General features: G+C 38.7%; 3 protein-coding genes across 9 annotated transcripts in view; 1 reads left to right on the top strand and 2 right to left on the bottom strand.

Annotated features, from left to right (window-relative positions):
- The window catches only part of LOC141397100 (HEAT repeat-containing protein 5B), a 60,567-nt gene extending 45,602 nt beyond the window's left edge, over positions 1-14,965 (bottom strand). For all 4 annotated transcript variants that reach the window (XM_073973073.1, XM_073973081.1, XM_073973089.1 and 1 more), the window contains exon 1: positions 14,549-14,965. The gene's annotated coding sequence lies outside the window, so the exon portion shown is untranslated. The remainder of the gene's footprint in view (positions 1-14,548) is intronic.
- Positions 4,077-6,731, bottom strand: ImpE3 (Ecdysone-inducible gene E3). The gene has a single exon (XM_073973109.1). The coding sequence runs from the start codon at positions 5,132-5,134 to the stop codon at positions 4,166-4,168; it is 969 nt and encodes a 322-aa protein (XP_073829210.1). The 5' UTR covers positions 5,135-6,731; the 3' UTR covers positions 4,077-4,165.
- Positions 14,966-17,433: 2,468 nt separating the features above from the next.
- Positions 17,434-24,721, top strand: LOC141397081 (putative glutathione-specific gamma-glutamylcyclotransferase 2). Of its 4 annotated transcripts, XM_073972997.1 has the most exons (5): positions 17,440-18,574; positions 20,386-20,529; positions 20,593-21,054; positions 23,155-23,935; positions 24,005-24,721. In XM_073972997.1, the coding sequence occupies exon 1, from the start codon at positions 17,552-17,554 to the stop codon at positions 18,509-18,511; it is 960 nt and encodes a 319-aa protein (XP_073829098.1). In that variant the 5' UTR covers positions 17,440-17,551; the 3' UTR covers positions 18,512-18,574; positions 20,386-20,529; positions 20,593-21,054; positions 23,155-23,935; positions 24,005-24,721. The 4 variants fall into 4 exon arrangements, with proteins under 4 accessions (XP_073829089.1, XP_073829113.1, XP_073829098.1 ...); XM_073972988.1 differs by lacking the exon at positions 20,386-20,529 and having other exon boundaries at positions 17,434-18,574; XM_073973004.1 differs by lacking the exon at positions 20,386-20,529 and having other exon boundaries at positions 20,922-21,054.
- Positions 24,722-26,381: the final 1,660 nt, after the last annotated feature.

The following is a 26,381-nucleotide window of genomic DNA, read 5'->3' as shown; positions in this document are numbered from 1 at the left end:
GCATGGGCCCGCACGACACAAAACACCTTTTCAACTGCCTAGCCAAACCTACTCATCTAACTCCAGGGGATCTGTGGTTACATACCATCGAAGCAGCCACTTTCCTGGAACTGGAGATAGACCCAGAGCCAGATTGAACAGAAGAACGAACATACAAACATAATAACAAACACTGTTACAACAACAACAACTAGACAGGTAAAGATCCCTACAGAATGAGCAAATGTGAAGCGTTCGGTATCAGATGAATTGTATGTCCCTCAATATTCTTCTGTGCCGAAATTCTATAATGAACAAGTAAAAAAGTGTCAGTCGGCTTTGCCGACAGATATATACCCTCAGCCAATGTGAAGTGAAACTTTCACGTCCGGACAGATCGAAAGTATTTAAGGTCTCTTCAGAATTTTGTGGCCCTTTTCGGACTTTTGAACTTGCCGACAAAAATGTGGATTAGGAATTAACTGCCCTAAGACACAAATGTTAAACTTTTGTAGGGCAGGTACCCTTAGGGAGGACCAATATGGGCCATTTTAGAAGTTAAACTAAATTTTGATAAAGTATTAGGAGATCCTAAGTTTTGACCAAATTGGTTGTCCCATTCAAGTGAAATCGTCCTAATACTTTAGTGACATTTTTTTAATATTGGGGAGAAGTACCGGAAGTTTTTCCGAAAAATTTTGAAGTTTTGTGGGGGAGGTACCTGAAGGAGTGGACCGATATAGCCCATCTTCGAATTTAAACAATGTTTTGATAAAATATTACGAAGGCCAATTTTTGGACCGAATCGACAGATCCGTTCGAGAGTTATCTTGCGCTTCAACGACTACACAAGGTGTCATAGGGGCTTTTTGCAACTTTCAGGCTATTTTCTCAGGAAGTATGGACTTACCCCTGATGAAACTTGTACCGTCGTGTGGGGGGAAGTAAATGCAAGTTGTTGCAACAAAAATCGAAGCGATTCGAGAGCAGGTCCTAAACTAAACTTATCCGAAATTTTGTGTGGGATGTACCCGAAGGAGTGCGCCGATTGAGTCTATATTGGAACCTCATCTAAGTCCGGTAGAAATTTCAGGATGTGCAAAGTATGGATCACATCGGTTACTCCCTTCAAGAGTTATCGTGCGCACAAATTTTCCGAATATTTTGGAACTTTTGTGGGGGAGGTAATGGAAGGAGTGGACCGATATAGCTCATCTTCGAACTTAAACTAAGTTTGGACAAAATATTTGAACCTAATCTATATCTGGTAGATACACTGCCGCTCACTTGAATAGAACCCCCCTGCAGAATTTTTTTCAACCTCCATTTTTTCCGAATTATACAAGATATGAAGTTTTTAAGTTTTTTTATATTTTGCTTCATGTGTTTGGAGTAAACTTAGTCATTCATTTGCATTCCAATCCAATTTGTATAAGAATTATGCAAGGAAAACAAAATAAAGTCAAAAATTGAATTGAAAAATTTGGCTCATTTGAATAGAACCCCCCCTTAAAACTTGGGAATACAGAAAGATTGTATTAGAATATCGATGCATATTAACTCTATAATAAAAACGAAGAGCTTTTAGTAATATTCAGTAGAAGGATATCCCTCCTGATTAAGGATACACCCTCATATGCTGTTTTGGAAAGGATTCTTTAAATAATCAGGTGTATTGCCTAACAAAGCTTGCTTTTTTCTTTCAACAACTTTATTTTTGGAAGCGTACTGTCTCCTTTAGTCGTATATTTTACACATAAATCATCCCCATACATTTTAGAGAATATTTACCACTGTAGAATATGACGACCCCTCCAGGATATTCGCATTTCTTTTCAAAATTTTAAGTTTTGATGACTCGAAGTGTACAAAAGTTTAGAAAATCGTGATGAAATTGCCACTCGGGATATCCGAAAATGCTTCTTACTACTGGAAATGTCTGTTTTGGTACTCCTTTGTAAATTGTCGTGCGCATTTAGGGTTAAGGAAATTGACGCCCAAGTCCTTCATAATTATTAAGGACTCCCCCCATTAAGTAAACAATTGCATAACTATATTACTATTGTTTTCGCGTCTATTGAATGGAAGACCATCTTCTAAATAGTTTCTGTAGCGATGAATGTGTTTTTATGGTGCTGGAACGCATTACTAATTATGAAGGACTTGGGCGTCAATTTCCTTAACCCTAAATGCGCACGACAATTTACAAAGGAGTACCAAAACAGACATTTCCAGTAGTAAGAAGCATTTTCGGATATCCCGAGTGGCAATTTCATCACGATTTTCTAAACTTTTGTACACTTCGAGTCATCAAAACTTAAAATTTTGAAAAGAAATGCGAATATCCTGGAGGGGCCGTCATATTCTACAGTGGTAAATATTCTCTAAAATGTATGGGAATGATTTATGCGTAAAATATGCGACTAAAGGAGACAGTACGCTTCCAAAAATAAAGTTGTTGAAAGAAAAAGCAAGCTTTGTTAGGCAATACACCTGATTATTTAAAGAATCCTTGCCAAAGCAGCATATGCGGATGTATCCTTAATCAGGAGGGATATACTTCTACTGAATATTACTAAAAGTTCTTCGTTTTTATTATAGAGTAAATATGCATCGATATTCTAATACAATCTTTCTGTATTCCCAAGTTTTAAAGGGGGGTTCTATTCAAATGAGCCAAATTTTTCACTTCAATTTTTGACTTTATTTTGTTTTTCTTGCATAATTCTTATACAAATTGGATTTGAATGCAAATGAATGACTAAGTTTACTCCAAACACATGAAGCAAAATATAAAAAAACTTAAAAACTTCATATCTTGTATAATTCGGAAAAAATGGAGGTTGAAAAAAATTCTGCAGGGGGGTTCTATTCAAGTGAGCGGCAGTGTATATTAAGATGTGTAAAGTATGGACCAATTCGGCAAAATTTCCGAACATTTTTGAACTTTTTTGGGGGCGGTACCTGAAGGAGTGGACCGATATGGCTTATCTTCGAACTTAAACTATGTTTGGACAGAATATTACTAAGGCCATATTTTGGACCGAATCGGCAGATCCGTTCGAGAGTTATCTTGCGCTCCAACCACCTCAAACGGTGTCATGGTTTTTTTTTGCAACTTTCAGGCTATTTACTCAGGAAGTGTGGACTTGCCCCTGATGGAACTTGTACCGTCGTATGGGGAGCAGTGAATACAAGTTGCTAAAACAAAAATCAAAGCGATTCAAGAGCTGGTCCTAAACTGAACTTATCTCAAATTTTGTGTGGGAGGTACCCGAAGGAGTGGACCGATTGAGTTCATATTGGAACCTCTTCTAAGTCTGGTAGACATTTCACGATTAGCGAAGTATGGACCAAATCGGTTATTCCCTTCAAAAGTTATCGTACATTCAAATTTCCGAACATTTTCGAACTTTTGTGGGGGAGGTACCGGAAGGAGTGGACCGATATAGCCCATCTTCGAACTTAAACTAAATTTGGACAAAATATTACGAAAGCCAAATTTTGGAACGAATCGGTTGATCCGTTCGAGAGTTATCGTGCGCTCCAGCCAGCCAGACAGACGGACGGACATTGTTCAATCGACTCCAAATTGTCCGAAACACATTTCGTCCAAACATACTTGGGGTCTAAAACCATTATTTCGATGAGGCACATTTTGTCCGTATGAAAGTGTATATACCCTCGTTAGCATAAATGCTGAGGGTATAAAAATGGTTTGAACCTTCTTCTTCTTCTTTGACAATTATTCACATTTATAAAAAAGATTTTGTTTTGATATTTTTCATTGTCTGTCTGTCTAGTCCGGGAAACATCAAACATGAAATTTTTTATAAATTTTGGTTTAGCTTAAACTATTTTTTGTTTACTTTTCTTACATTATCTTGTGTGGTTTTCGTTTCGTTCGTTAAACTTATAAATATTCAATTTTTTATTGTTGTTTGCCAAAGGTGTATCAAAGATGCCAAAACGAGCATCTGTATTACGACTTTTTTCTTATTTTTAACTCTCTTCGCAAAACACACACTTTCTATTAGCTATCCACCATATTCGTTTCAAATTTTCTTTATACTTTTTATAACAAAATATTTGTTAAATTAAATTTTTCGAAATAATTTTTTATTTATAACAATTATCGAGGGTGGGTTTTTATTATAAAAAAATATTTAATTTTAAGTCTTGCGGTTTATGGTAAAAATGGCATGGCTGGTATAAATTGCAAAGCTTTAACTGTGGGACTTTCGGGGTTGGCCAGATCATTTACCAAACCCTGTATACGTGAGACCACATCACTGCGTTGTATATCACGACGATCCAGCATGCGTTGAAACAGGGTATGCAACTGGCGAGCTGAAGACATTTTTGATAATTCATTGAGGTCCTGCAACAGATTATCAGAATATCCTTCATATTTGCTAAGATTTGAAGACTTGGCATCACGTTTTAGCAGATCATAGACAAGTAGAAATTCAACATAGGGTTTGGTGGGTGGTACACGTTTTTTGCCAGCCGTAGAGGTGGTGGACCAACGATCCATGGCGGTATCCGAATCGATTGTGGCACGTCCATAATTATCATCATAGAGTCGCAGAAAATTATCCAGCGATTCAACATCATTATTGAAATCATCATGATTTGGTTCGGTAATAATGTCGCGTATCAAAGAAAGGGGCAAATTTGCTAGACCATTGGGTTTTTCGGCCATTTCATAAAATATCTCATAACCCTCGGGTTCTTGTTTAAGATTTGGCGGATTTTCGGGAGCATAAAGGGCTGGTTTGTGTGGTGGAGTGGGAGGATTTGTGGGTTTTTCTGTGGTAGTTAAACCACCACCCCACCAAGATGGCGGATTCCACCAGCCAGTAGCAGGTGATTCTGATGGTTTGGTTGTAGTCACCGGACGTTGTGTTGTTGTGGTTGTTGACGATTTATTCATCTTATCATCTCCCATGAAGGGGGGCTCCACTGTTGTCGATGTTATCGGCTCATATTGTAAATGATCAATATAATAGGCTAGAGCTTGCATGGAGGCTGGTAGGTAACTATCCAATAAATTGGCGCCATAAACAAATATCCCCTGCTGCTGCTGCTGCTGCTGCCGTAGTTGTGGGTTTTGCAATGTCACAAAGAGTATCAATATAATTTTCCACAACATTTTGTCTGTCGTCGTTCCTTGTTCGTCATTCAATTTACTTTTGAAGCGTTGTTGTTTTCAAGCCCGTTTTCTGATGGCGTATCAACATGACATACTAACTAAATGCTTGTTGCGGTCGGTTCGGTATTGTAAAAGACGCACGCTTTTGGCCCGAAAATTTTAAAACACAACTCTTCTTCCCTTCAGAACCTGAACTTGACTAAACAGCAGATTTGGCTTAAAGCGTCGTCAACTCTACATCCAAGAAACCACTCGTCGCGCTCATTTATTCCGCTTCACTCAGTTGTAGTATGGTGTTTTTGGGTTGTATTTTGTGTTTTTGTTTTTCCCATAATCGAAAAAACAATACAACAATAACAACACAAAAATTAAGCAACCTCTTTCTTCTTTCTTGGAATAAATCAAAATAACAAAAGAAAACCAAAAAGAAAACAGAAAATTCACAAAAGAAAGGTAAAAACTGCATTCAATTCAATCTTCTCATGCCTCATCTTGTTGTATGACGGGCGATGATGATGATGAATGTGCCCTACAAGTGGTCACATTGTGTGCATAAAAAAAACAAATCAACCAGTAAGGTTGGCGGTGGTGATACACCAATTTCGCCTGAAACATGACTAGTTAACTTTTGCTTTTTTTACGAGCGTCCACAACATTTTCTTGTTGTAGCAGGGAATACTAGATTTCTGGGTGCTGTTAGCGGCGGCATTTGTTCTGATGTCTGTCTGGCTGTATGGGTGCTTAATGACTATAACCCCCAAACGTCGTAGTGATTGAAATTGTCGTCATGTTTTTTCCAGTCCGGAAGACGAAAGAAAGGTGAATACACTTTTATCGTTGTTTTATTTACATTTTTTCCGTACCGTAAAAACTACAACGGTAAGCCCAAAACGTTTTTTTTTGGTAGTATACAAGTGTGAGCATGTGTGTGTGTATGTTTGATGGGTTGCTTGTGCCATTTGACCAGCTATTAACAAATATTAGGTGTTGGATTTTGTAATAGACCTCTACAAGTATGCTTAAGTTTATAGACGACGAGTCTAACGTGGTCAAGAATGAAGACAAAATAGTCGAGATAGATCAAACTTGTCGAAAATGTGGACTTGGTTGTCAATGTGTTTCGTAAAACACAATTTGATTTATCCTTTGAAATAATTTATGTCAGTGATTTTTAAATTTGGCTAATTGTCTGAAAAGTGGCTCTAAATCGTGTATAGTTCAAAATAAGAGCGCCAAGGATATTTATGTTGACGTTATGAAAGGGCGTAGGGTTAATATCAATATCCTGAAAATATTTAATGAAGAACATTATGAACGAAATAAGTATAGCTAGACAAGGACAGACTCATCCCAAGCATTGGGATCATTCCATTTGGTCTATGATAATGTTAAAGCCCAATCTAAAGCAGCTAAAGAACGTCAGTTGCCTGGACAATCAATTTCGTCTATGGTAATGTTAAAGACCCATCTATAGCAGCTGAAGAACGTCAGTTGCCTGAACAATCCAGAGTAGTTATTTTAGTTCAACTACGGATGGTTCAGCCGACTACATTCCTATAGAGTAAGGACTGATGACACCGTGCAAAAAATATACCCATACAGGCCCATACGGCACACTGCACCATTTCTACTGCCCCACCAAACCTACTCAACTAACTCCAGTAGTTTTGTGGTTGCAACCAATCGAAGCAGCTCCAGCTGGAGTCATAGCCTGATCAAGCAGGAAAACAATCATATCCTACGCTGTTATAACAACAACAGTGACATATGGATTGAAAGAATACCACTGGTCGGTGTTTTTGGAACATTCAAGAGAAGTATTTTAGCGTTATAACTAAGAACACCAATGGGTCGATTCGGTATTGCGATGCGAGTTGTGTCGCGTTGCCAGATGCAAATTTTCCATTACGTATGGCAATATTCGTCTGACGTCGTCAAACTTGGTCGCCGTAACGTTAATTTTCCGGCGACAACAAATTAGTTTTCGCCATGCATTTTTACAAACGAATAAAAACGAAAAATTGAAAAGTAAGTAATATTTTCATTTATTTTGTCCCAATTTACATTAGGCGAGTTTACTTGCGGCAATTGTCAGTTTGTAGGTGAGAGAGGGGGCTGAGAGGCAAAGGGTTACCATATGCCTCACCTCTCTCTCCTTCAAACTGACAATTGCCGCAAGTAAACTCGCCTAATGTAAATTGGGACTAAAAGTGGATTTACAGTAGAACTTCGATAATTCGTACCTCGACAATTCGTAATCTTCGATAATTCGTAACAAACTGTGGGTCCCTTGAAGCCATTTCCTTCGTATTTTCACCCCGCTAATGGTAATAATGGTAAAAATGACTACAAAACAGCAATTTGAAATACTGTTTGAAAAAATGAAAGCCCACCCAAACGTAGCTCGTGGAGTCAGACTTTTTGGCGAAACCAAAGCCACTTTTGATGCGGTGTGGAAGGATGTTGCGGGACAATTAAATAGTTGTGGTCCACCAACCCGTACACCAGATGAATGGCACAGATTGTGGACTCATTTTTTGTTCTGACATTTTTTTCTAATTTATTCAAATCAAAACAAAAAACGCTCCGCTACATCACCGATAACTTGTTATCGATACGTAGTACAATTTTTAAACTTTGTCGCAGAGACGATTGACGACGCGACATATTTTATTGTGCGGCTCGTCGTTCGGGAAATAGTTTTTTTTCGGAATGATATATTTTTGCCTCAAAAAGTATATATCCCTAATGTACATCGAAATAGAAATAAATATATAAAATGTCGTATGGAATTTGACACTAACGCTACAACCCAGTTTAGTCAGCTGTGTATTCCTGTTACCTTTTATTGTTCCACCATGGGTATTTACGGAAAATCCTGCCGGGAAAACATGGGCACCATTGGAAAGCTTATCGAGACAGATATCCCCAGAGCTAATAATTTCTTTAAAAAATACTGATCGATGTCGCGATATTTACCGTTTTTGGGAATAACCCTGCAATAAGGATACTTATTTTTACCAGAGATCCTTTAAGGGAAATTCTGCCAGGACAACATGGGTACCATTAGAAAGCTTATCGAGACAGCTATCCCCTGAGCTAGTAAAATCTTTAAAAAATATTGCCCGATGTCGCGATATTTAGTGTTTTTGGGATAAATCCTGCAATAAGGATAATTATTTAGACCACATATCCTTTAAGGAAAATTCTGCCGGGACAACATTGGTACCATTGGAGAGCTTATCGAGACAGATATCCCCTGAGCTAATAAATTCTTTAAAAAAATATTGCCCGATGTCGCGATATTTACCGTTTTTGGTAATAACCCTGCAATAAGGATACTTATTTTGACCACAGATCCTTTAAGAGAAATTCTGCCAGGACAGCATGGGTACCATCGGAAAGCTTATCGAGACAGCTATCCCCTGAGCTAATAAATTCTTTAAAAAAATATTGCCCGATGTTGCGATATTTACCGTTTTTGGTAATAACCCTGCAATAAGGATACTTATTTTGACCACAGATCCTTTAAGAGAAATTCTGCCAGGACAGCATGGGTACCATCGGAAAGCTTATCGAGACAGCTATCCCCTGAGCTAATAAAATCGACCCAAAAGACTACTACAATTTTTTGTGCGTGTGGTGTATGAATGTAACATTTCGGGACCCATATATCGGGAAGTATTACCTAACACAAAAGGTTTTCACAATGGACTTAAGTGCAAAAGTGTTGAACTTTTGGGGAGGAGATAACTGAAGCAATGGGCCGACATAGTCCATTTCGCAATTGAATCTAATCTTAGGAGACATTCCTTTCGATAGTGTTATTGTACCTAACAGTCATCAGTTGGTCACCGTAGGGTTTTTTAAAGCTTTTGGTCATTATGTCAGTAAACATGGTCCTGAAAAAATATATCATTGTAATCAGAATCACAATAACAGGAAGGAAGGAAGGCAGTTGTAGGTGTTGTCCCATATAGATCTTCTGTTGTTGTTGTAGTAACAGTGTTTGTTATTATGCTTGTATGTTCGTTCTTTTCTTCAATTCGGCTCTGGGTCTATCTCCAGTTCCAGAAAAGTGGCTGCTTCGATGGGATGTAACCACAGATCCACTGGAGTTAGATGAGTAGGGTTGGCTGGGCAATTGAAAAGGTGTTTTGTGTCGTGCGGGCCCATGCCACATACTGGGCAGATGTCTTGCACGGCGCGGCCGATTTCCGCCCAATAAGAATTTAGGCGACTGCAATATCCCGAGCGTAGTTGAGCCAAAACTACTCTAGTTTGTCGTGGCAGCTGACGCTCCTCAGCCGCAATAGATGGGGGATGTATTTCGAGGACTTTATTCACACTAGGTATAATTGCTTAAGGCCTTGGCAACTGCATCCGTGTGAATACTATTTAAACCTGCATGATATGCCTGTTAATCTAGGGGTTCTCTCCTGTATCGTTGGACCTCTCCCTCTAGAGCATGGATATCCTTCCTGATCTGCCTGTATGTGCCGGGCCTACCCACAAGATGATGATTGGGATGGCTCACACGGTAACATCCAAGCAGATACTGCAACGAAAGCATCTCATTGTGTTGCTTTACTTGAAGAATCTTTGCCTCCTCATGTAGATGCTCCACTGAAGATTTGAGGAGGCACCCTGTTGCTGTTCTCAGTGCGGCATTCTGGCAAGTTTGAATCTTTTTCCAATTCGTATCACATAATCTCGGGGACCAGACTGGCGCCGCATAGCTTACCACAGACCGACCTATCGCGTTATATGTGGTCAACAAGGTTTCTTTATCTTCTCCCCAAGTGCTGACGGCTAGGGACTTGAGGACCTTGTTCCTACTCTTCAGTTTGTCGCATATAGCTGTGGCTTGCGCGCACGACGTGAAAGTAGTGTCGAATGTGACCCCTAAAATTTTGGGGCAGTTTGTGGTCGGAATTCTGCTATCGTCGACCACGACATTCAATTCTCTTCCAAACTGCGCTGTCCATGTGGTGAACAGAGTGGCTGTTGATTTTGTGGCGGATATCTGCATATTCCTCGAATGGAAAAAAGTCACAGATGTCTCACAGATGTCATCAGGATAAGTATCCGACGCCAGGATCGTGCAATCATCCGCATACGTTACGATCTCGATGCCGTCTGGAGGGGGCGGAATGCAGGAGAGTTAGAGGTTAAACAGTTCCGGAGATATCACCCCACCTTGGGGAATTCCCTGTTTCACTCTACGGGGTTGGACTTCTTGTTCCTGAATTCCACGTACGACTGACGTCCACACATATAATTGACTATCCAACGTTTCAAACTTGGCCGGAGGGTTGTCTGCTCAATGTCCTCAAACAGCGTGGAGTGCCTGACTGTATCAAAGGCTTTTGATAAGTCAAGCGCCACCATCACTGTTCTATCGCACGGCCGTCTCTGGTTGAGTTCTTGACAAATATGTGTGGTAATGGCGTGCAGAGCAGTTGTCGTGCTGTGCTGCTTACGGAATCCATGCTGATGATCGGCAACTTGATAGCTATTTCTGATACTGGGGAGGACTAAGGCCTCAAGGGTCTTTGCTACGGGCGACAAAAGCGAAATCGGCCAGTACGATTCACTTTTGCCGGGCTTCCGTAGTGGGACCACCCTGCCCATTTTCCAGACTTCGGGAACAATGAGGGTGGATAGCGACAAGTTGAGAACTTTAGTGAGATACTCCACTCCCGGCTCATCCAGCTGCTTCAGCATTACCATGGAGTTTCTATCAGGGCCCAACGCTTTGGATGATTTAGCGTTCCTGATGGCATTGGCAACATCATCCATTGTAAACTGTGGTGGTTCCTCCTCGGCAGGAAGAGATCTGATGCGACATAATACTCTTCTCTTCGCCCTGTCACTCTCGGGGTGCTCGACAAACTGTCGATTGAAATAACTTGCGCACCTCTTCGGGTCAGTCAACGTAACGTCGCCAAACGTGACTGAGGTCCTATCTTCTCTTCTTCCAGGGTTCGAGAGTGACTTAACCGTTGCCCACAATTCGCCTATACCGGCTCCAATGTTGCAACTCTTCAGATGATTTAACCACTTGTTCCGCTTGTGCTCGCCGACCAGCCTGTAAACTTCCAGTGTCAGCTCCCTGACTCTGGGGTCATTGGGGTTGGTTCGGCGAAGCTCGTCACGATCATTTGCTAATCCTGTCGCCTCTGTTGGGAAGTTTGGTCTTACTTCGGGTATTCGACCAGCAGGGATATGGCGAGCGGCTGCAGTAGTGATGATGTCTCGGAACGTCCTTTCCGCTACCCGAACATCAGAAGGAGTGGGCAGTTCTCTGAAGCGGTGATTGGTGAACTCTCTGAAACCCTGCCAATCAGCTTTCTTATGAATGTGCGGCGTTCAGAGGTAATGAAATCGGCTGGTCTGCTAATGGAGACAATTATGGGGAGATGGTCTGATCCAAGGGAAATGACGGGTTGCCAGGTAACGTCATTTGTCAGACCAGGTGACACGATGGTTATGTCAGGCGAGCTGTGACACTCTCCTCTAATTCTTGTAGGGGCGTCCTCATTGACCGTGTAAAACGTAGAGCTGTCAATCTGCTCAGCCAGCGCTGTACCTCTCTGGTGGTTTCCGAGGGCCGAATGCCACATCTCATGATGCACATTAAAGTCCCCCAAGCACGTAATCTGAGATACAGCTATTTCTCGGCGGGATGTATATGTTCAGCAACTCTATCTCGGCAGTTCCACACCTGACTGCTACCCCCATACATTCCATGTACGGGTCATTAGAGACAGGCTCGAGCGAGATAGGTCTGTATTGGACAGACTGGTGCAATAGGCAAGCTAATCCCCCACCTCCACTTCTGGTGCGATCTTTCCTTAGCACATTGTAACCATCACAATGTTGTAAGCTACAGTTGTTGTTGGAGCTTGGTTTCTTGCACCGCAGCGACCTTGATGTTCTTCCGACTCATGAAATCTACTATTTCCTCGATCTTACCTCGGAGTCCATTGCAATTAAATTGCAAAAAGGATGCATTCTCTGGGATTGGGACAACAACGGCTGGTGTTAAAGGCTGCATGTGCGGTTGTTGTCGAGGGGACTGCGGGGGAGTTTCGTAGTCAGACGACGAGGGAGTTTCGTAATCCGACGACTCACTGGGGACTGTGTTCACGCAGCATGCAGCAACATAGTCCCTGTCGTAGTCCCTCACGTGGACAAGTACAGAGCAACCCCTTAGATGCACCCACTCCTGACATCTATTGCATCTCACCGAAGGTTGGATGTGGGTGAAGATGCGGATGTGACAAACTGAGCACAGATATATTGGTCCTGGGTTTTCCTCCGACCCGGCACGGACCAAAAGAATTCGTAGCAAGCATTCCGGGATACGCTGCTCCCAACACAGAAAAACGAAACAAATACAAACATATGCACACTGAGGTGGCAGCCGCTTTACGGAACGATGATTTTGTGTTGTTCCGGGTCAATCCGGTACGAAAGAACCCGCTGCCGTGCGTGTCAAGTGAAGTAATAGACATATGTGATCTGAGGGGAAATGAAGCTATTACACGTCCCGTGGATCCTGCACTAGCGCCGATTTTTGTTCTGCCGCCAGCAGCAAAAACTTTTAAGGCATTAATACTCTTCTTCATACCCAAGGTCATCTTTTCCTATACAAGATAAGGAAACTAGGTCCTCAAGTGCATAGCAGACAGCACTTGGGTGAAGATCATGAAACCTTTTCAACCTCTTATAATTCAATAGGTGGGTGCCACAGTGGTGCAATGTTATGCACAACCGCCTTGCACGCTGAAGGTCGTGGTTTCGGTGGCGAAATACCCCTCAGTAATGTTGGCGACATTTCCTGAGTATTTCAACTGTAGGTCCCGATAAACTGTAGGTCCCATATCATTGAGCTAATACGAATCGGGCGACACTCATTGATATGAGAGAAGTCTCTCTTGCATAACAAGGAGTACCGATCCAAGCAGTGTCCCTATAAGACATTAACCCCCTGTTTTTGTAACTATTTTTTTTTCGTTCGTCTATATTCGTAATAATTTGGGCATCCATATCTCAGCCCCTAGATGACATACAGATCTAATTCTTCGTAGACACGTTCTATATATAGTTAAGAATTCCTCATTAAAAAATCAGCGTTCCACATTTGCGCTAAGGCGAGTAAATCGATCTACAAAATTTGACAATTCGTGTGAGAACATAAATTTTTTTTACAAAAACAGGGGGTTAAGCCCCAAGTTTTGTTTTTGTCTTCACCACAAAACATGTGGTAGCCATAAACAATTTAAATGCTCTTGAACTGAACATCTTATCTATTAGTGTTAGGAAATTTGTCTATATATGTTTGCGATAAGAGGGTCAGGGATTATCTCTGACAGGTAGAAGGTATTATTGTATATATAATTCAAGCTAAAATAATAAACAAAATAGGTCTGTTCCAGAACTGCAAGAATCTACTAATTTTTACTATTTTCTTCGATAACATAAAGGGAAAATTGTTATCATAGTAAAAATTAGTAGATTCTTGGAGGTTCTGGAACAGAGCAAATTTCTTTAGGCAATTCAACCCAATTTCCGACACCTAATATCCTAATATTAAACATTATTAATTTTATGCGCTAAACATACTATGTTCGGCACAAACCTAAGAACCTGATTTAAAATAAAGAAAAAGAGAGACGGACCTTTATGTTCCAAGTCAGAGGCGATTTTTACATTAAATCATTTCAAAGAGAGAGAGAGAAATGAAATTAGAGATTGAAATCATGGAAATTGTCAACCAAAAAGAACTTTATAAACATAAACTATAACAGCAAATAGTGGCCAAAACAAAACACGAAAAAACGCAAAGCAAAATAACAAAATATGTAGCTGAATGGGAATAGGAAGAATAGGGCCAATGTCTAGCATTTATGTATGCCATTAGTTCTCAATCATATTTCCTCCATATCATGGGAGTGATTGTGAAATAGCTATTTATATGATTAAAAATAAACAAAACATAAAATATAGATCATCATAAATCCCCCTATATTGGTGGCACACTCTTGAGGACGGACACACAACACAAATGGACAGGTTCAATTATACAAGGTTGGTTGCTTGGTTGTTAGCATGTACCGCTACATATAATACGTTGAGTTGTGGTTAGTGTTCATCGCTGGCTGGCTCTATGCTTGCTCGCTCTGCTCTGTTGTTGGTGGACACATTGTAAATTATTTCTGTGTGATTACGTTGCACGGTTGATGATGGATCAAATGTATGTCAGTGGGTTGATATAGTGCTTTTTAGCAAGCGATATATGTGTGTGGTGACAAATATTGTGATCTCACATAGGAAAATTGGAAAATCACAAAGTAGGAGCAAGGGTGAAAATATAAATATTTCAATTATTATTAGGAAAATACATACCAGCTTGACAGTAACTATGCAATAATCCACAATATATATTTAATAAATTAGTTACTTGTAATTTCAACTTCCGCTTTTTTTAATTGGAAAAACAACACACAATTTCACTCCAACACAAAAAAGAGTGTACACAACAAGAATTGCTTTTTCTTGTCTACGCCCGCAATCTAAGGTCAGGTTTTGCTTAATTTTGTTTTACAAGAATTTCATTCTTTTCACTTGTTTCTGTTTTAAAAACTTTATATTAATATTTTCCACTGATTTTTTGTAATATTTTTATATTTTACAAGTAAATAAATGCAAGTGTTTTTAAACAAATTCGTCGATGGACTTTTTACAACACATCATAGCCGAACCAAATCAAAACGGCGACGGCTGGCGACAAAACATATGTTCTTGCTGTTTCCTTCATTCTCTATCTTTTTTCTTTTATGAAACTCTAGAAGTGCATGGCCACATAACAAATTGTCAGATTGAGGCAATAAAGCAAATCTTAAATGCCGTTTGCATTATGGGTACTTTACACGATATGTTTTTTACATATGAGCTTTCACTTTGCATATACATTTTGTATGGGAGAAGTGACAACTCATATGTAAAAAACATATCGTGTAAAGTACCCATTAAAGATTTTTGTCGGGTTAACCTCCTTAGGCCATGTTTATATTATAGCCTTTTGCAAGGTTATCCTTCTTTATGAGGATTTATTTGCAATATATGGCTAGGTTTACATTTATGAAATCCACTCGATTTCAACTGTCAATTCCATTGCTCAAACGTCAAATGAAATCTCATCTGAAATCCATTGGATTTCATTTGACGTTTAACCAATGGAATTGACAGTTGAAATCGAGTTGATTTCGTAAATGTAAACCAAGCATAAGCAATGGAATTGACATTTAAATCCCAGTGGGTTTGTTAAATCCGGTTATATATAAAAGTACTATTATAGTACGGTTACACTAGAGTTTTTTGCCGGGTTAACCCACTTCGAGAGGATTTATTTGACGTTTGCGCTATGGAATTGACATTTTAAATCCAAACCCACTGGGTTAATCCGGTTAAGTGTGACCGGGGTATTATATTACGAGTATGTATAACCGGATTTATGCCCGTAATTTCTACGCATAGTTATCTATGAGTTCATAGATATCCCCCGTGTAAGCAAAATTTCATAATTTCAATCCATAGGTAACGTAACCGGGTCGAAAACGGCCGTGTTACTTACACCAAGGATTTTGCCTGGTTGATCGTTGCCAATGTATTAAAAATTGTAAAACAATTATATGTGGCAATGTTTTTACGAAATCATGAATGAAAATCGCCAATGTTACCACATGTTTTCAAAATTTACACGCCTCGGTAAATGGCATGTAGAAATTACCAAACGCGTAGGTAAAGATAACTAATAGGTAGCTACCTACCCGGTTACCTAGGGCTAGAAATTACGGGCATTAACAAACCCACTGGGTTTCAAATGTCAATTCCTTTACGTATCCCAGCAAAAAATTTTGGAAGTTGTGCAATTGGAGTTATGATTTCACAACATCTTTCGATGTAGTCCAACAGAGTCATGAAAAATGCACTCCGTTCGATACATTTTAAAAGCAGTTGGTGTAGAGATCCCTACACATTTCTTCAAAAGATAAACAAGAGTGTATACATTTCGAAGAATTTGTTATAAAATAAAGAAATACCAACTTAAGTTGCAAACATTTTTGCGGTAATTCACGAGACGGAGTGGAGTTGGAGTCCATGTCGAAAGCTGAACTAGTGATGGGAAGGCAACATAAAACAACTTTAGGATGATGAAAGAAAATCAGATGCGCTTGGATTAAATCGAGAACGGAGGATGTAATGTAATGACAACTTTTTTTAATTTGTGTTTATATAATAAAGTTCTTTGTGTTCTTGTTTTACACAAATAATAAATGCATTTTATTTATTTTGGGATATTTCGCAATGGCTTGCATTTTAATTGCATCTTTGGACTGATTAAAAATGCAATTCGAAGAGTGCCTTTAAATTCAATCTAAAACACTACATCAAAAGCTGTGATTTGACTGGAAAATGGAGTGCATCTTGCTGTGGAAGCATAATGGAGTGCATCCTAGCTGCGCGCTCTCTTGTAAAATTCAAAAGTGAATTCATAGGAAAAGATGTACTCCAACGGCAATTGTACTGTACACTTGTACTGATAAAACTGCATCCACGGATGCAAACTTTTTGCTGGGATAGTCTTGTTGTTGGAGTTTCTATTGTATTAAAAAGCCTGTTCGATAACTTCGCAAGTAAAAAGTATTTGCTAGTACTTGCAACTACTTCTCATTTCTCCTTTATTGAACAAGTTTGTTATCGAACAGCATTTTGTATTATCGAACAGACCTAAAGTAGATGTTTTCCTGAAAAGGATCTTATAGTGCGGTTACACTAGAGTTTTTTTGCCGGGATGATTTAATTGACGTTTGCGCTATGGAATTGACATTTGAAATCCAAACCCACTGGGTTAATCCGGCTAAGTGTAACCGGGGTATTATAGTACGTTTATATATAACCGGATTTAACAAACCGACTGGATTTCAAATGCCAATTCCATTGCTTATATTTCAAATAAATCTTCATAAAGAAGGTTAATGCTTGGTTTACATTTACGGAATCCACTCGATTTCAATTGTCAATTCCATTGTATAAACGTCAAATGAAATCCAATGGATTTCAGATGAGATTTCATTTGACGCAATGGAATTGAAACCTAACATACTGCAAAAGGCTATAATATAAACATGGCCTTAGTGTAATTGCGCTGCTAGATTATTCTACGGCGTCCATTTGAAATAATTGACGGCTTTGTATCAAACAAACATCTATCTACAGATCCCTAATTTGAGAAACAGCTGATCACAAGCCACAACAATAGCAAAGCAGCACAACAGCAAAACAAAATAAACTACGTTGGCAGGCAAGTCCACCCAAATCCAACATCCTTCTTTATACGTCCTCCAAATGTCCTGTGATCACGATATACAGTCAATTTACAATGAACTCTTTCGAAATTTGGTGGAAATCAGTGAAACAACAGCAACTACCAACACTACCACCACTGACATAACAAAAGCTCATGCAAACATCTACAATCCAGCTGTGCAATTTTCCGATGATGACATTTGGATATTTGGCTATGGATCTTTAATGTGGAAAATCGACTTCCCCTGTATTGATTGGCAACGTGGATATATTTGTGGCTATCAACGACGTTTTTACCAGCACAGTATTGATCATCGTGGAGTTCATGTAAAACCGGGACGAGTTGTTACTCTGATACCAGCAACACCAACGGATCGTGTCTATGGTGTGGCCTATCGAGTAGCAGCCAGCGAAAGGGAATCGGTTATAAAACATTTAGATTTTCGTGAAAAGAATGGCTATGAAAGATGTACGGTAACATTCCATGTTTTCGACCCCGATAAGACGGCAAGTGGGAGTACGACGAAATCCTTTGATATTGTTATTTATATTGCAACGCAAGAAAACGAATCATGGGCAGGAGATGATGCCAATTGTCAAGTGGAAAATATAGCTGAACAAATTTTCACCTCAGCTGGTCCAAGTGGTCGTAATCGTGAATATCTTTTTAATTTAGTTAAATCTATGGAACATTTATTTCCTGGTGTTATCGATGACCACTTGGTGGAATTGGAAGAGGCTGTACGAAGGAGAATAGCCAAGGATGAATTGCCATTATTGGAGGTGGCTTTGAAAAAGGAATTAGAAGACGCTCTTAAATGCAAGGAGAAGGAAAAGAAAATGACCGACGACGAACGTAAGGCGTGGCAACAAAGCAAAATCGATCATTTGCTGAAGTTTTGTCATAAAACCGGCTGGCGTGAATATTTCCTAGCGAAAGAACTTTATGGCATACAAATTTTAAGTTTATGGAATGATGATGATCGTAGAAAATCTTAAGATGTTTAGTCAAAATTGTATGAAAAAGAAATAAAAATTGCACAAGGAAAGAAAATTATGAAGGTATGTTTTCAGAACTTTTTTAATTTATACGTTTTTGTAAATGATCCAATAATAGTGGAAGCTTTTGGTCTTATGTAGATAAACAACTTGTTTGGAAAGAATGTCATTCTTTGAGATTGGCATGTCTACAAAGTAATAGATTTCGTATAATTTGAATATATTTAGATGAACAGTCTTTAGGTCTTACTAGAGAGTACCTTTCTCTAGGAGACCTCTTGAATTATCTTTGGGTTTTCCTGTAGAAGACCTCCTCAAAGAGACATATCTCTTCTTCTTGCAGAAGAAGACTTCCAAAAAGAGACTGGGAGGTCTTACTCCAAGACACCTGTGCGCTTCCCCTAGAAAACCTTTTCTTATAGTAAACGTCTTGGTCTTCCTATAAAACACTTCTTGTTCCTCTTCTAGAACACCTCATGCTCTTCTTATAGAAGAGGTCTTGGTCTGCGTATGGAAGATCGTTTTGTATTCCTATGGAAAAGCTCTTGCCCTTCCTTTAGAGGACATATTAGTCTTCCTACAGAAGACCTCTTGATCTCATTATAGAAGATTTCTTGGTCTTCCTATAGAAGACCTCTTGGTCTCCCTACAGAAGACTTCTTGGTCTTCCTATAGAAGGCCACTTGGTCTTTGAAGACCTCATGTTGTTCCTGTAAAAGAACTCTTTGTCTTCTTTAGAAGATCTCTTGTTCTTCCTATAGATCTTCTTTTTTTACCTACAGAAGACCTTTTGGTCTTCCTATAGAAGACCTCTTGGTCTTCCTATAGAAGACCTCCTGGTCTTCCTATAGAAGACCTCTTGGTCTTCCTACAGAAGACCTCTTGGTCTTCCTACAGAAGACCTCTTGGTCTTCCAATAGAAGAACTGTTGGTAATGCTATAAAAGTCTCCTCGGTTTTCTATAGAAGATCTCTTCGTATTCTTAAAGAAGACCTCTTGCTTTTTCTATATAAGATCTCTTGGTCTTCCGATAGAAGTTCCCTTGGTCTTCCTGTAGAAGACCTTTTGTACTTCCTGTAGAAGACCTTTTGGTCTTCCTGTATAAGACTTTTTGCTCATCTTAAAGAAGGCCTCTTGGTGCTTTTATAGAAGACTTGTTGGTCCCCTACAGAACACCTGTTGATCTTTTTATAGAAGACATCTTTGTCTTCCTATGGTAGACTTCTTTGTTCTCCTATGGAAGACATCCTTGTCTTCATATGGAAGACCTATTGGTCGGCTTATGGTCTTCCTACAGAAAACCTCTTGGTCTTCCTACAGAAGACCTCTTGGAATACCAATAGGTTTATTTTCATGTGGAAGACATGTAGTCTTCCAATGGAAGACGTCTTTGTGTTAATACGGAAGATCTCTTGGTCTGCATATAGAAGGCAACGAGGTCTCCATAGGAGAGCAATATGTTTCCTCCTATGGAAGACCTCCATGTCTTCCTATGGAACCCTCTTTGTCTTCCTATGGAAGACCTCTTTGTCTTCCTATGTAAGACCTATTTGTCTTCCTATCGAAGACCTCTTTGTCTTCCTATGGAAGTCCTCTTGGTATTCCTATGGAAGATCTCTTGGTCTTCCCATAGAAGACCTGAAGACGTTTGGGTCTTCCTAAAGAAGACCTCTAGGTTTTCCTAAAGAAGGTATCTACTTTTTTCCTTTTAAAGACCTCTTGGTCTCCGTTTAGAAGAACATTTGGTCCCCTACAGAACACCTGTTGGTTTTCCTATAGAAAACCTCTTTGTCATCCTATGGTAGACCTTTATCCTTCTACGGAAGACCTCTTGGCCGGCTTATATAAGACCTCTTGGTATTCCTATTGAACAGCTCTTGGATTTATTAATGTAAATGTAACGTATGATTCGCTGGTGACTACTCCTCGACACGTGCCTTACCAAAGGTTACAGTATGATAGAAGTTACGTATTCGAAGAATTTAATGGGCGGAACTACGGGGAACTTTTTAATGAAGGTATAGTTGCAAATGTGATTTTAATGAATTTTATCTTGATTACTTTACTTTTTATTAATGCAGAGATTGTTAATAATCTGCTTACTCTAAGTGCAAGACAGTCACAACTACCACGAAGCGAACGCGACGCGACCGCTGTGCCTACAATGAAATTTGTTGAAGGAATGATCATATTTAATAAACTAATGAAAGAAGATGATCATTCTTCCTGGGAGGAGCAGAAACAGTGTCTCCATTCCTTAAATCGATTTATGATAGATATTGTATGCCCAAACAGAGAAATTTACAAAAGAGCCATACGAGGTCTTCGATCAATATTGGATATCCATAATACAAAAGTGATGAAATTGACTACTCATGGGACCATCGAAACTTTGTTATTTAAAAATTAGGAAGCGAAGCGACAAGAAACCAACCAAACGGACAGTAGAATACGTAAAAAAGGTATGATGCAGTTATGGAATCTACAAAAATGGACAGTGAATATTTTTGGGCCGAATATAAATATCCAGTATAAATATGCAGGTATGTTCATGCAAAATTTTTAATATTATAGTTATTTTGTAAATTTTTCTACAGAACAGGTGTTCCAAAAGAAGAAAAAAACAAAAATTAATGGAGTTTTGCTTAAAAATCTTTAAATACCATAAATATATAGTGCTTACTTTGTAGTAATTATCATCAATTGTTACAAAATATCGAATTATCGATTTTATTAATATTTTAGATTAATAAGAATATGAACTTTGCATACTGTATAAAGTAAGTCCCAATTTACATTGGGCGAGTTTACTTGCGGCAATTGTCATTTTGTAGGAGAGAGAGGTGAGGCATATGGTAACCCTTTGCCTCTCAGCACCCTCTCTCACCTACAAACTGACAATTGCCGCAAGTAAACTCGCCTAATGTAAATTGGGACTAAAGAATTTTTATGCCCGTAATTTCAACGCGTAGTTATCTGTGAGTTCATAGATATCCCCCGTGTAAGCAAAATTTCAATCCATAGATAACGTTACCGGGTCGAAAACGGCTGTGCTACTACACCAAGGATTTTGCCTGGTTGATCGTTGCCAATGTGTTAAAAATTGTAAAATACTTATATGTGGCAATGTTTTTACGAAATCATGAATGAAAGTCACCAATGTTACCACAAGTTTTCAAAATTTACGGGCTTCGGAAAATGGGACATAGAAATTACCAAACGCGTAGGTACAGATAACTAATAGGTAGCTACCTACCCGGTTACCTAGGGCTAGAAATTACGACTTAATGAAATAAATCTATCTACAATTGAAGTTCGTTATAGAGAAATCGACTGTACTTACTTTACGGGCATTGACAACTCATTTTGCACTTCAGACTGAGACTTGCTGGAGACTGGCAATTTATTTTGAGACTTCCTGGAGACTGGCAACTCATTTTGCACTTCAGACTGAGACTTGTTGGAGACTGGCAACTTATTTTGAAACTTGCTGGAGACTGGCAACTCATTTTGCACTTCAGACTGAGACTTGCTGGAGACTCGCAACTTATCCGGACAATTGGAAGGCATAGGCAACATCTATGCCTTCATCTTGTACCTTCAAAGGAGATTAATTAATCTTTGAATATACTATTTTTTTAAGTAATTTATGTAATTTTACAAATTATGTAATTTTACAATAAAAATGTTATGTTTTTACCTTCATAGCATCTAAGCTAAGGACGTACATCATTTCTACTTCCGACCTTTTTCTATTGTCAACGGCAACAAACCCACTTGACATTGTGGGTACACAAGTCTCTCAACGTCATCGATTGAGGGCGTTTGAAAATTCAAGTGTTGTCCACGTCGTTCTAAATTGTACGTGGTCCCGGACGCTAACGCCTTTAGAGCTCTAGAGCTAGTCGTTGTAGGTTACAGGTTCTGCTCCCATTGTTAAATTGTAATTTATTAGCTGGTATGCCATTTTTACTTTGATTTTTTTTTGTTTATTAAGATTACCTTTCTTAGAAGATTTTTTTATTTTATTCATTTTTAAACATATCAAGCTTAAAGTGGTTATGTGTGTTCACATATGTATGCACATATAAGTAAACATGTATGTATCTAAATCACTCAAAAGTTAAATAGATATGAGTGAGAGTAATGCTTGGTTTACATTTACGAAATCCACTCGATTTCAACTGTCAAATCCATAGGTTAAACGTCAAATGAAATCCAGATGCGATTTCATTTGACGTTTGAGCTATGGAACTGACAGTTGAAATCGAGTGGATTTCGTAAATGTAAACTTAGGCCATGTTTATATTATAGCCTTTTGCAGGGTTAACCTTCTTAATGAGGATTTAATTGACGTATACGCAAAGGAATTGACATCTGAAACCCAGTGGGTTTGTTAAATCCGTTTATATATAAACGTACTATTAGCATTATAGAGACTTGTAACTGTATACAGTAAGAAGAAGATACTGTATATTAGGTTGGGTAATCTAAAATATGTATTTGGGTGAATTTGCCGAATTATTATAATTATTCATTTCAAAGCCACGCAAAATTGTTATATGAAACCTAAGTTAAACTAGTTAACAACTAGCAAATAAAATAAATTAAAAAATAATTTAATTTAATAATTTTAATTTCAGCCAATATTTCGTGCTGGCGGACATAGAATTAAAATACAGAAATGCACTGTGTATATCATGAGTGTACCTATTAAAAATGCAAACCACCACGGAAACTACCATGCCCCTACTCCTCTTCAAAATGTAAATGCACCTGAAGGAGGAAACTGCCATGCCCATACTCCTCTAAAAAATGTAAATAAACCTGAAGGAGGAAACTGCCATGCCCATACTCCTCTTCAAAATGTAAATGAACCTGAAGGAGGAAACTGCCATGCCCATACTCCTCTAAAAAATGTAAATAAACCTGAAGGAGGAAACTGCCATGCCCATACTCCTCTTCAAAATGTAAATGAACCTGAAGGAGAAAACTAGAAACTGCCATGTCCATACTCTTCAAAATGAACATGCCCATACTCCTGCCCATTGCAGACCATCATAGGGAGCCGTCTATTGTTCAGAGCTGTTAATCTGAATTCAACGACGTGAAGAGAAAGCTGGAAGAAGAAATTGATGTAATAGTGCATCAACGGCTATTTAAGATACCAAAACCATACAACTAAGAAGATATGAAAGATGCTGTCAGGCAATCGGTTCTCTTATTCGGAAAACCTATATCACAAATTGCAAGAGAACACAACATGCCACGTCCAAGTTTAGTAGATGTCCTGGAAAAAATTTCCTCATACATGTCCAAAAAACGTTTGCAAACGAATAAGAAGGCACTGACGGAAAGAAAGAAGAAATGCAACGTCGATTATTACAGGATGCATTGAATAAACAAACATATCAACAGTTTAAGGTATGTGACGTATGTATTTATGTGACATATGTATGTCCTTAAATCTTCCCTTTCTCTTTATTCTTTTAGACCTGTGCTGAAAAACAATTTCGCGGTAATTCAGAACAACAACAACAGGTCGTTTTAATACACCAACTGCAGCAGGAACAACAAAACAAACATTGTTCCACAACATCCCATACGGAACAAGGGAGACTTCTCTCATATCAATGAGTATACCCCGATTCATATTTAGCTCAATGATATGGAACCTACTGTTTATCGCCGAGTCCGAACGGCGTGTCTTAAGACACCACTTATGGAGAAGTTTTTCAAGGCTGAAATACTCAGAAAATGTCGCCAACATTACTGAGGGGTATTTTGCCACCGTTGAAAAATGTTTGATGTTGCCTGGCCGGGGAATCGAACCCCCGACCTTCTGCGTGCAAGGCGGGCGTGCATACCATTGCACCACGGTGGCACCCAAACAGGAACACTATCACCAATATATGCAAACAAAACACGTTATTTTCTCTTTTAGTACGCTATGAAGATCCCATGCATCCTGAAAATAATTATAATTTCTTAGTTTATTTGCTGTTATTGAATGTTAATTTAATTGCTGTTATTGAATTATTTGAGACTGCTAAATGCAATACATTGTTAGTTTTAAACTTATGGAGTATTACATGCTTTGTAGTATTTCGAACCGCTCTAGGCCCTGGGCTAGGTTCTCATATATAAAATAAATTGAAATTGAATTGAAAATATAACAACAAATAAAACGTCATATAAAAGTTATAAAAAGTTAACGATTTATTAACGTCAAAAAATAATAACAAAACACCAACACCTTATCATGTAAATTCACCAAATCATTTTCACCAGTATACAAACTTGCTCATGATTTTCTTATTGCCATTTCGGAACCGGTGTGCCGTCCAGAACATATCCATGAGTACAAGCTTACCGCTTACAGTTTGTACGCTGCTGTCTTCGTGGGATTGCAAACCCATGACATTGTTGAATATTTAAAAAGACTGTGTAAAACATCTATACCCGAAGGAATAGTGGAATTCATAAAGTTGTGCACACTGTCAAATGGCAAAGTGAAATTGGTATTGAAACACAATCGCTACTTTATAGAATCGCCACATCCGGATATATTACAAAAATTGCTAAAAGATCCAGTCATTCAGCAGTGTCGTCTTAAACGAGAATAGGGCGAGACCTTTATGCAGGGAACCTTAGAAAAATAAGCTATCACACTATTCGGAACAAAAATCCCCGAAGGCGCTTCCAAACCTGATGCAAAAACTGCTCCAAATGCTCCGGCAGCAGTGCTATTACCAACTTTTATAATAAAATGGACAATGAAGAAGAAGACGAAGTTGAAGCCAACTTGAATACAGTTTCGTTTGAGGTTAGCCAGGAAAAAATTTAAGTTATTCAAAAGCTATATTTAGAAATAGAACATCCTCTATTGGCAGAGTACGATTTTCGTAATTATACTCACAATCCGGATATAAATATTGATTTAAAGCCTGCCGCTGTTCTGAGACCAAGAAAAGGGTTTACGAAAAGTTTACGAAGACGTATAGCTAAGGATAAATTGTCATTATTGGAGGAAACTTTGAAAAAGGAATTAGAAGATGTTCTTAAATGCAAGGAGAAGGAAAAGAAAATGACCGATGACGAACGTAAGGCGTGGCAACAAAGCAAAATCGATCATTTGCTGAAGTTTTGTCATAAAACCGGCTGGCGTGAATATTTCCTAGCGAAAGAACTTTATGGCATACAAATTTTAAGTTTATGGAATGATGATGATCGTAGAAAATCTTAAGATGTTTAGTCAAAATTGTATGAAAAAGAAATAAAAATTGCACAAGGAAAGAAAATGATGAATGACGTTTTTGTAAATGATCCAATAATAGTGGAAGATTTTGGTCTTATGTAGATAAACAACTTGTTTGGAAAGAATGTCATTTTTTGAGATTGGCATGACTACAAAGGAATCGATTTCGTATAATTAGAATATATTTATGGGCCGATTCCGTACAGCGAGGCGAGTCATGTCGCGTCGTCTATCGTCTCTGTGACAAAATTTAAAAAATGCACTACGTACAGCGATAGAGAATAATCGTCGATAACAAGTTATTTTTATTTTTTTTATTCGTTAGTAAAAATGTACGGCGACAGCTAATTTGTTGTCGCCGGAAAATGAACATTTCGGCGACAAAATTTGACGACGTCAGGCGATATTGCCATACGGAATCGAAAAATTGCATTTCGCAACGCGACACGACTCGCCTCGCTGTACGGAATCGGCCCATTAGATGAACAGTCTTTAGGTCTTACTAGAGAGTACCTGTTGACATTTCTCTAGGAGATCTCAAAAATATCTCTGAGTTTTTGTCTAGAAAACTTCATCAATGATACATATGGCTGTTCCTCTAAAAGACCTCGC

This window comes from Musca autumnalis, unplaced genomic scaffold (genome assembly GCF_047663935.1).
Source record: "Musca autumnalis isolate F117 unplaced genomic scaffold, ASM4766393v1 scaffold_1, whole genome shotgun sequence".
Classification (NCBI taxonomy): Eukaryota; Metazoa; Arthropoda; class Insecta; order Diptera; family Muscidae; genus Musca; species Musca autumnalis.
The sequence above is the reverse complement of the archived record's forward strand: the minus strand, read 5'-3'. Positions and strand labels throughout refer to the sequence as shown.

Bases quoted from the DNA above. Each gene is read 5' to 3' on its own strand.
- ImpE3 (XM_073973109.1), bottom strand. From the start codon at position 5,134: ATGTTGTGGAAAATTATATTGATACTCTTTGTGACATTGCAAAACCCA.
- LOC141397081 (XM_073973012.1), top strand. From the start codon at position 17,552: ATGTCCTGTGATCACGATATACAGTCAATTTACAATGAACTCTTTCGA.